We start from the raw sequence: 10,145 nt of genomic DNA, 5'->3' as shown, positions 1-10,145 counted from the left end.
CCCTGGGGGAGAAGGTGGGGCTGGGCACACAGCCCTGGAGGAGGGGAGCTCCAGGAAGAGGTGTCTCCGCAAAATGGCTACACTGGGTGGGGGCTCCTCTGTGGGCCGTGGACATACCTGGCAGGGCCCTACCTGGGCCCTGGTTGCAGGAGAAACCACAGAGCTGTCATACAAGCCACATATTTGGGTGTCTTTATTTTATTTCTCTTCCACTCGGGGAGCTGCAGCTGCCAAAGGAGGGGCTAAGACCAGAACAAGTGTGAAGCCTGGGCCTGGTGGAGGTCGGGCATGCCCAGTGGAGTGAAGAGGTGCTAAAACCTCCAGACCCACTCTGCTCCAGCCCTGGGGCAGACAGTGGGCAGGCTAGCTAGACCTACCTCCCCTTTACGACGCCATCTTAGAGTTTGGACAGAAAAACCCAGACAAGTGACAGGTGCAGCCAGGATCCACCTGGCCTCTCCTCAGAAGGGCACCTGCTGCAGGCAGCTGAAAAGGCAGCAGCCACACACTGGGAAGACAAGCTCTGTTCAGCTTTCTGCTACCTGTGGCAGTGGGATAAGGCTGCCTCCCCAGCCACGCTGGGCAGTGGGCAGCTGGTAGGGACCTCACCCAGTCACAGGGCTGCCTTCCCAGCCTGGCAGCCTCTCTGCTGAAGCTTCCGGATGAGTTCCAACAGGTTCATCTGCAGAGTCAGTTCCTGGGATGTAGAGAGGGTCCCCGTGAGAACCAGAGTGACACCTGCTCCCCTTTGCCCCAGCCCAGAGGCAGACACCACGGCCTAGAAGGTGCCAGGCAATGAGCCCATGGGACAAACTTCCCAGTGAAGCCTGGCCACGGCCTGCCAGAAATGGGCAGAATCTGGGCCTCTGCCTACAGCAGAGCTGGCAGTTGCCCTGGCTCGGTGCACTAGGAGTAGCATGCAGGAGGGGGGCAGAGGAGAGCCCTGGAAGGTGGGCAGTGCCCCCTTGGCCAGTCTTACTTCCATCTAAAGCACCCTAGGCTCCACCCCACGTCCTGGGCCTGGTTTCCCAGGGGACAGCAGTAAAACCCCAGATGGAATTGGGCTTTCGGGGACCACTGCCACCTAAGTTGTGGTCAGGGAAGCCCAGGGCACTGACCTGCGGGTTGGTGGTCACGTAGAAGCCGGCCACCCCTGCCTTCTCAAGTGTGCTCTGTTGGTCGGCTACCTTCCGGTCCAGCTCCAGGACGATCTTCCTGTCCATGGCCCGCTGCTCCTCGCGGATCCGGTGCTCCACTGCCTGTGGTGGGAAAGGAGAGTGAAGCCAGCTCCAGGATCAGTGCCCCCTGCTGCCCATCAGTGTCTCAAACACACCCTCCTGCCTGCCACCCCCTCCTAGAACCCTCTCCCATCCCCAGCAGCACTGGCTCGGAGACCACTGACGTGTCCTCACCACACCCAGGCCTCTCCCTTCTCCTTGGCCATGCCAAACCCTACAGAAGGGCTCCAAGAGGCTTCCCTGCACGCCTTGGCTTGGGGCTGCCTCAGGACCTCGCACATGTCTCTGCATGCACCCCCCCCCCACACACATCCATACCCATGGCTTATTGGTTATATGCCAGTTTCCAGTAGTACTGAGCTCCCTGGGAGGAGGATGGGCTCCTTCCTGGCTGGTCCACATCACCCCACCATTGCCCTTGCACTCTTGAGGCCACTAGGGCACAACACCCCCCACTCAGCACCTGCTCTGTGTAGGCCTCAACCCATAAAGAGCTGCTGTCTCGGGGAGGAGAACCACAGATAAGCCTTCGGTCTCCACCCAGCCACCTGTGGGGAAGAGCCCTGTGCTGGGACATGCCAGGCCTTCAGCGGCCCACCCAGGCCCAGAGCAGCCTGCAGCTCCTAGGCAACTCTGAGTCCCCTGTCCTTGGCCCAGTAAGTGCAGCCTGGTGGTGCCCACCAGGAGGAGCTGGGCCTGCCGCCCTGCCCAGGCCCCCATACCTCCAACTCATGCTGCTGAGCCGCTTGCAGCACGGGCAAGTTGTGGGGCCGGCAGGCCTGCTGGGCTTCCTGGTGTTTCTGCCGCAGCGCCTGCCTGAGCACTGGGAGGAGAGGGGACGAAAGCCTGTCAACAGGCAGTGGGGAGAGGGGAGCAGCCCCAGGGCCGGGTAAGGAGATGGCTCAGGCCCGCCACAAAGCAGCCAGGCCAAAAAGGTAGATAAGCCCCACTGTGATCCCACCCCGCCCTGAAGCCCTGTACAGGGAAGTTGGGCAGAGCTCCAGTCCATGCCCTGGCTCCTCAGTTCCCCCGGGGTCCACCTTTACCCAGGGCTTAGCCCTCCTCTGTTGGCGAGTCTCTAGGAGACTCCAAAAGGTGCAGAGCTAAATGAAGGTGGGGCAGCACTGCTGTGCAGGCTCTTAAGACCAAGGAGGGTGGGGGGGCCGGGGGGAGGCTGTGGTCTGGAGACTTCTGGGCTCAGACTAGCAGTGTTACAGGTGCCCTGCCCATCAATCATCCATGGAACATCTACTCAGGTGTCCAAGAGACAAGTCCAGGCAAAGGCCTGGAAAAAGAGGAGAAGGAGAGGGGTCGCTGTATCTTAGTGTGGGGCCTCTGCCCACCAGGGGTGTGGCCCTCCTGCCCACCCTTGGTGCTGCCCTTTTGTGTGTGCACAGCTACCGGAGGAAGAAGAGTGGGCACAGACCTGCAAGACCCATGTTTGGGATAAGCCTGGGGTACCATAAGCCTGCAGGAGCTCTGTGCTGGGGAGTCTGTGTTGCTCCGAGAGGGGCGCACCCTTGGCCCAAGTAAAGCTCCATGGTACACAATAAACTGTGCCATAAATACAGACATGTGCGAACTGTCCAGTCTGATAGGAATGGACAGGGGAAGAAGATACTGAGATGGAAAGAAACCACCAACACAAAAAAGAACATACAACCCCACACAGCCAACTCCCTAGACTGGTAAGTGTCAAACAGCTAAATCTCCCCAGGAAGGAGGTGTCTCCAGCTGTAAGAAAACAAAAAACCCAACACTGTTCCTAGAAAGGACCTCACATTACAGCTCTTCTCAGGAGGGTCCCTGAGGTTCCCTGCAGGCCTGGCCCCTGCTGTGTCTGCAGTCTTGCCCAACCTGTTTCTTGGCATTCTGTACACACCTCAGTGATTGCATTTATCAAATTAAATGTGTTTGAAACCAAGGGCCACCCTTGAGACATCTCCATAAACAGAGGGACAAGAAAGAGCCTCCTTAGTTATCTGGCTACAGTGTACACAAGCTGGAGGCAGGATATGAGGAAACAAAAATGCTGGGAAATGTCATCTCCTTTGCTCCATTTATCAAATGTTGCTACAAGTCCCAGGTCAACTCCCAGGTTCCACTGGGTAAGCAACTAAAGGTAAGAAGAGCGCTGCGCCAGCTGCCTGGGCAGAAGGGGCCCAACCTTGGTAATGACCACAGAAAAGAAAGGTGGTGGCAGCCAATCACCACCTGCTAAATCAGCCGGAAGGAAGAACAGAAAGTCAGCGCGGACTCACCACTGCTGGCCACACCAGACCTGGCCCAGCCTTCTGAAGGACAAGCAGCAAAGGGTCCACAGAGCTACCCGCCAGAAGGAAGCAGGGTTGTGGAGAGACGACCGACTACAGGACTGAGACAGGCAAAGAACAAGAAAAGATGAGCCTGAACTCCTTCCTGTACCAAAAAGCAAGAAAGTACTCAACGATGGACACACATCAAAAGGTGCCAGCCTGAAGTTCCCCCATGTCCCCCAAATGACACAATTGAGCATTAACAAGAATAGTGAGCTATGTACTTTGGATTTGTGAACTGTATGCATCTTATAACACAATAAAAATGTTTTAAAAGACAATTGCCCAAACACTTAGGGAAGAAGTAATAGCTGAAGAGAACACTTCCCAACTTGTCCTATGAGGCCAGTGTCACCCCCATACCAGACAAAGATATTATAACTACAGACCCGTGTCCATCAAGAGCATAGAGGCAAAAATTCTTAATATTTTTAACAAGTCAAATCCAACATATATAAAAAGGGTAACACATCACGACCAAATAGGATTTATCCCAGGAATGATGTTTATCCCTAGAATTCTAAGATCATTGTAATTCAGCATAGTAATAGAAAATAGTGATTCACTACACAATCATTTCAATGGACGAGAAAAAGAATTTGACAAACTCCAATATCCATTCCTAATAGAAACACACTAATCCTGGAGCAAACAAACATTGCTGTCCTCATATGGAAGGGGCCTTCCATCACTAGGAGGGACTTTTGCCACAAACCTGTATCTAATTGGGCTCCTACCAGCTGTCGAGGTTATAGGAAACAAAGAGTGAAGAAACAGGTGACAGCAGCAGAAAGCATCCTGACAGATCTTAAGTGGGGACATTCCACAAGTAGAATGCCCCAGACTCTTCAAAAAGTCAATGCCACAGTAACCGTTGAGGACTGTTCAGAAGCAGAGATACCAAAGCAACCAATTACAATGCATAAAACTAGACTGAACCCTTACTTACAAAGTGACAAACAATTTGAGACAAGTTAGGTAATGTGACCATGGGCAAAAGGTCAGGAGACACCCTGGAATGGTTAATTTCTCAGAAGGCTACCCACTGTGGTTGTATAGGAGGGTTTTCTTCTAGAGCACCTGCTCTCAATCTAGGTCCAAGATTGACCCCCAGGGTTGTCTGGAGACACTTCTGGCTGCGACTAGAGGAGGGTGTCTCTGTGATCCTGCAATGCACAGGACAGCATCTCACCATAAAGACTTAACCAGCCACAAGAGTCAACAGTGCTGGGTTGAAAATACTGGTCTCGAGGAATGCTGAAGATTCTTGGTGAAGTGCTATGATGTCACATAAATTTAGGGATATGAAGAACTGTGACAAAATATTAATTATTGAATCTTGGTGGAGAGCACAAGGGTATTCATTATACTGTTTTTTCGACTTTTCTAAATGTTTGAGCTTTTGAAAATAAGTTGGGAAAAAATAAAATAGCAAAGGTGGAAATCCGATGGTGTAGGGGGAGCTGCCGATTTTAATTTGCAAGAAAGTGCTCCTGGGCCCCCCAGGTGGGGACGTCGAAGAGGGGACAAGTGTATGGCTCAAGTGTGAAGCTCTTTGGGTCCAGGAGGGTGCCAAAGGCAACCGTGTGTGGGAATTCGATGCGCAGCTGGTGTCAGGAACCGACCCTAAAGGACGCTGCAGAGCTGTCAACAGACGTCCATCCACTGCGGGACAATCCAGTCAACGACCACCACAAGAGTCTACAAGTGGGCGGACCAAGCACCAAGGTCTTAGGCCGTCCTGCCTGGAAGGGGGTTGGGGCATAGGGAAGCCCAGGCAGGGAGTTTCTTGAATATCATGCTAAGAAGGGGACCGAGCAACTGACAAAATAAAACTGGCTCGACTCATTGGTCACCAGAAAAGCTCTATTGAACGCTCTGCGCTCTTGATCTGGTCAACCTTAGGGACCCCATCCGAGGGATACCCAGGGAAGGGCCGACCTGCACATGGACCGAGAGCTCCCCGGGCGCTGTGACCCCGAGAAGCGTGCGTCGTCCCGCCGCCCCCGCGCACCTCGGTGCTCGTTTTGCAGCCGCAGGCGTTGGTTGTACAGGCTCTTCTCGGTGAGGTGCTGGATCTCCAGCAGCCCCTGCACGATCTCGAACACGGTGCCGTCGAGGAGCGCCAGGGCCAGGTCGCTGAGCGTCGTGTAGGACAGGCGCTGCTGGAAGGAGCTGCGGACAGAGGGGGGCGGTGAGAGAGGGCGGGACCAGGGCCACTTCGGCCGCCCGCCGCGCCCCGCCCATGGGCGCGCACCTGGGCAGCTCCTTGACTAGGCTCTGTAGCGCCGACAGCAGCTGGTAGTGCCGCTCCTGCTGCCGGGTCCCATCTGCCACCTCCTCCAAGGAGCCCGCGTAGCGATCCATGGCGCCGGCGCCCGCCAGCCGCCGGCCGCCGTGACGCGCCCTCGACCCCTTTACGTCCTCTCGAGCGCGGCGCGCCCCGCCCCTTTACGTCCTCTCGAGCGCGGCGTGTCCCGCCCCCTCTTACGTCAGCCCAGAGTGCGGCGCGTCCGGCCTTTGGCCCATACGCCCCGCCCTCTGCGTCATTCCGAATGAGCTCGCCCCGCCCCCCTACGTTAGTTCCTAGGACAGTCCCACCTTGTCCCGCCCTTTATCCTGCCGCCCCGCCCCGTGCTTCTTCAGAGGCGAGACTCTACGGCTGAGGTATCGCGTGCTTTCGCAGCTGGGCCGCGCAGTCTTAGTCCTCTCGCAGGCGGGTGGAGGAGGCACTGGAGCGCCAGTGCACACGGGTTTCCCCTTCGTGCAACATCGGAGGCCAAGCAGTAAGGTGGCGCTGGGGGTCTGTCTGTGTCCTCCTCCCGCTGGGGTTCAAACTGTGACAGAGGACCGCACTGGAACTGCCTGAACAGGACAGTGGGAGACAGTGCTTCCCACCCTCTAGCCTGAATCTGGAATTCACGCTCCAGCCCCACTGGGTCCGAGGTCCCTCCACTGGCTGAGTGTCCGTGCCAGCTGCTGTGCAGGGTGCTAAGGGTCCCACCCTCGAGGTGCTTCTAGCGGGCTGGTGCTGAACCAGGGGGCGCGCCTTACAGAGGCTCCTAGGGGCTTGTCCTAAGAGCAGTAGGGGGCGCTGAAGGGTCTGGGGAACAGACGTGATCAGCTTTGCGTTTCTCAATGCGCTCTTCAGCTGCTGTGCCTGGCGTGAGATGATCCGGCATCGACGGGGGTTAGGGGGCGTTCTGAGCCATCTGGAGGTCACACTGAAGTCCCCACGTGATCTCCAGTTCTCTCCACGACCAGTTTCCTTCGCCCTGGCCAGGGTTGGCTCCCCTCATCCCCCATGTCCATGTGATCCCTCCTAACCTGAAACCAGGAATGAATAAAATAAACAGTGACAAGTGCTTAGGCCAGTGCCGTGGAGTATGGAGGGTGGGTCACAACCCAGGGCCATTGGTGTGCTCTGGCACTTGCCCTCAAGGCCTCAGGGGAGTGGCAGCGGCCCGAGGTGCAATTGTAGAGCTGTGGGAGCCCAGCCTGCAGAGAGTGGCCACAAGAGCTACCTGGGTCTGGGGCTGGACACTGTCGTGGCCCCCAGAGGTTGTGGGTTGGGGATGGAGGGTGTCCACAGCTGGTGAAGGCATCTGCCTGAGAATTCTGTCTGGACCCACCTTTCAGCTGTGCCCCTGCTCTCAGTCCTTCTGTCCGTGAAGGACGCCCATGTGAAGCCTGGGGTTTGGGGTCTCTGTGCGATAAAGATTTGTACTGTGGCCAGCTGGGCAGCACCTTCCCCAGCTCCGCCTGGGTCCTGGCTCAGCCAGGTGGCTGTGAACTGCACTAGAAGTGGGACAGGCCTGGGTTTGGACACCTGCTCCTTAGCCTTGGTTGGCTGCTGGTGCAGGAAGGCCCCTCTGCCACCCAGCAGCACCCCTCCCCTATGTGGACATGGGCATTGGGTCACTTAGGCATGGGGACTCCGGACCACCAAGGAAGACCTGGTCTGGAAGGAGGGCTTCTGATCTCCCAGAGCACCAGGGGTATGGACACCATCTCTCCGGGAGGTGTGTGTGTGGGAACAGGGGAGGTGGGGGTTGGTGTGCAGACATGCATCGGTGTACACATCCCCATTGTGTGTGGACACAGTGGGGCCACATGGCACTTCACGCTGTGTGGTGTCTGTGGGCCTTCACTCTGCAGCCACCATCTGCCTGCTCTAGCTGGCCTCCAAGTCCTCCACGCTGGCTGGTGACACCTCAGACCAGTACGGAGTCTCTATGGTGTGTGTTGGGGAGCTGCAGGTGTCCTGTCTCTGACTGTGTGACTGGGTGTGTCTGGGCTGGTACATCTGAGCCTGTGGTATGAAGAGGTGTTTGTGTGTGTATGTGTGTGTGTCTGAAGGCTTCACTGTGTGGGTGTTGTATGGGTCTTTCAGTGTTGTGTGTGCCTCTCTGTGTTTCTCCATGAGGTTTTGTGTGTCTGGTTATGAGTCCTGATGTGCATGTAGAGAAACAGCTCTGCCATGGAGTCCATGCAGGGCCTTTGCACATATCCACACAGGCCGTGAAGACAGGTGTGAGCCACAGCTGATCTAAGTCTTGGTGGAATATCTGTGCACCTCCCGGGACAGCAGGCCGCTCCGAGGCCACCTCTCACTCATTCCCTTTGTCCCCGGAAGCCAATCCCTCCCCATTTCTGGTGAGGTCTGAGGCTTCCTGCCTCAGTCCCTCAGGACAGAGCTGCACGTGATAAACTGCTCAGCTGCAGTCTCGTAGGGGCTCCTAAGCAACAGGTTGTCCTGTAACTCGTGCTGTGTGACCCCTTTTGTTTCGGTGTTGTCTTTTTTGGTGTGCAGGATGAGGACTATGGGGAGCTGCCACCTTGGGCTTCTCTTCCTTTCACTACAGAAGTAGCAAGTGGCTGAATCAAAAGTGGCTTGTGGTATTGTTACCAGTCAAATCAGTCAGGCCTTGACCTTGGCATGTCTTGCATGTACTTGACAAATGTGGTGTCAGCAGGGGGCCAGCAGAAGTATAGCAGCCTTTTAGAAGGCAAGGGATATGTGAGCCAGGTTTGGGGTGAGACAGCTTCTGGGCGCAGGCCTTGTCTAAGTGGTAGGTAGGGGAGGAGTAAGGGTCCTCACACTGTCCCACCAGCTCAGGGAGCTTTGTGGGTGACTCCCCAGGACTTGTTAGCATAAGCCACCTGTTGATAAAATGTTGCAGTGTTGAACGGCAAGAAGTAGGGCTGAAGCCATCCACCCAGTTGGTGCCTTATTATCAGAAGAATTGTTGAGGCTAATTGAACAGCCACTTAAAACCAAAAGTGAGTCACCCCAGCTGCAGAGGTGTGCTGATGGTGTGCGTTGCTCCATCTGTGAGCAACACCTGACTCCCTGAGCTTCCAGCCGGGAGATGATGGTCAACGGCATCTGCTATTGTGGTGCCTTGTTAAAACTCTTGTGACTGTGTTTCTATAAAAAAAAGGCCTAATAGAGTTTGGGCAGAAAACTTGCAGTGAAGAGAAAACAAGAGGTGAAAGCACGGACTGGCCGGTTAGCTCAGCTGGTTAGAGCACGGTGTTGTAACATCAAGGTCAAGGGCTTGGATCCCCTTACAGCCAACTGTCCACACCCCACAAAAAAAAAAAAAAAGTGAAAGCGAACTTGTGAGGGAGGCTGGGGCTGACTTGTGGTACGTAGTGTTGTGCTGTACAAAGATGGGACCAGTTTGTTAGTCTGCACTGTGGATGTTCATGAGGTTAGAATTCATCCTGTGCTGCGTGGAGTGCTGACTGCGTATGTGATACATCTGCTGGCGGGCTGAGTAGAGTTTCTCAGAACGATGTCAGTGCACTCACAGCACGCACTCCCTCAGGCAGTTAAACTACCTCTGTCTTTTATGCCTTCAAGAACTTTAGTTCCTCATGCAAAAGCTGCAACTTCTGCAAAAGCAGGCCCATTCATCTTGCAGAAAAATGTTCACACAGCACAGGGCTCTGCCCTAGGGCTCTGAACAGATTGATGCCATTGGATCTTTAGCTCTCTCCTCTTGGAGGTTGGTTTGATCACAGAGCTCTTTGGAAAAAAACAGGCAAGACCCCACAGGCCAACCAGCTAGGTCTGGGGCAGAGCACTGGTGGCGGTAATGGACCTGGTTGCTGAAGTGTTTGGTGATGAGGGGCCAAGTGGTCCTTGACTTTTATGACAGAGACCCCTGATGAGTCCCCTTGTTGGCTAATTAAAGGTAAAGCAGGGAAGACCCCAGAAAGCTGAGAAACTCATTCCATGGTTGCTGCTTGCCCTCCGCACCCCTGGAAAAGTGAAATTCCTTCCTTCTGACCAGCAGCTGTGAATATGGATAAAATATTCCCCAGAACTTGGGGGCAGTCAGTAACACACACATATTCTGAGGTCCACACTGAAAACTAGCGGGCACGGAGGGAGATTATAGATGGGGCTGGGCAAAAGCCCACTGAGATTACAGGAGGTCGGCCCTCTGGCTGGCACAACAGGGAGTCCTGCAGTCTGCTGGATGAGAAGGAGTGGACAGCACTTGGTCACCTAATGACTGACCCCATGCTCCAAGCCAGCCTGGCCATGACCACCATGCCAGTGCCATGAGCATAGAGGAAG

General features: G+C 55.3%; 1 protein-coding gene across 1 annotated transcript; it reads right to left on the bottom strand.

The window, feature by feature from the left end:
- Positions 1–169: 169 nt before the first annotated feature.
- LOC103598393 (protein DGCR6-like) lies at positions 170–6,065 on the bottom strand. Its single transcript, XM_008582385.1, is given in 6 exon segments — positions 170–605; positions 608–697; positions 1,119–1,259; positions 1,961–2,061; positions 5,568–5,728; positions 5,811–6,065. Coding segments are annotated over 6 exon segments (681 nt in total). The 5' UTR covers positions 5,921–6,065; the 3' UTR covers positions 170–527.
- Positions 6,066–10,145: the final 4,080 nt, after the last annotated feature.

Source organism: Galeopterus variegatus, unplaced genomic scaffold, assembly GCF_000696425.1.
Source record: "Galeopterus variegatus unplaced genomic scaffold, G_variegatus-3.0.2 Scaffold2596, whole genome shotgun sequence".
Lineage (NCBI taxonomy): Eukaryota > Metazoa > Chordata > Mammalia > Dermoptera > Cynocephalidae > Galeopterus > Galeopterus variegatus.
Note: the sequence above shows the minus strand (reverse complement) of the source record. Positions and strands in the feature narration are given on the sequence as shown.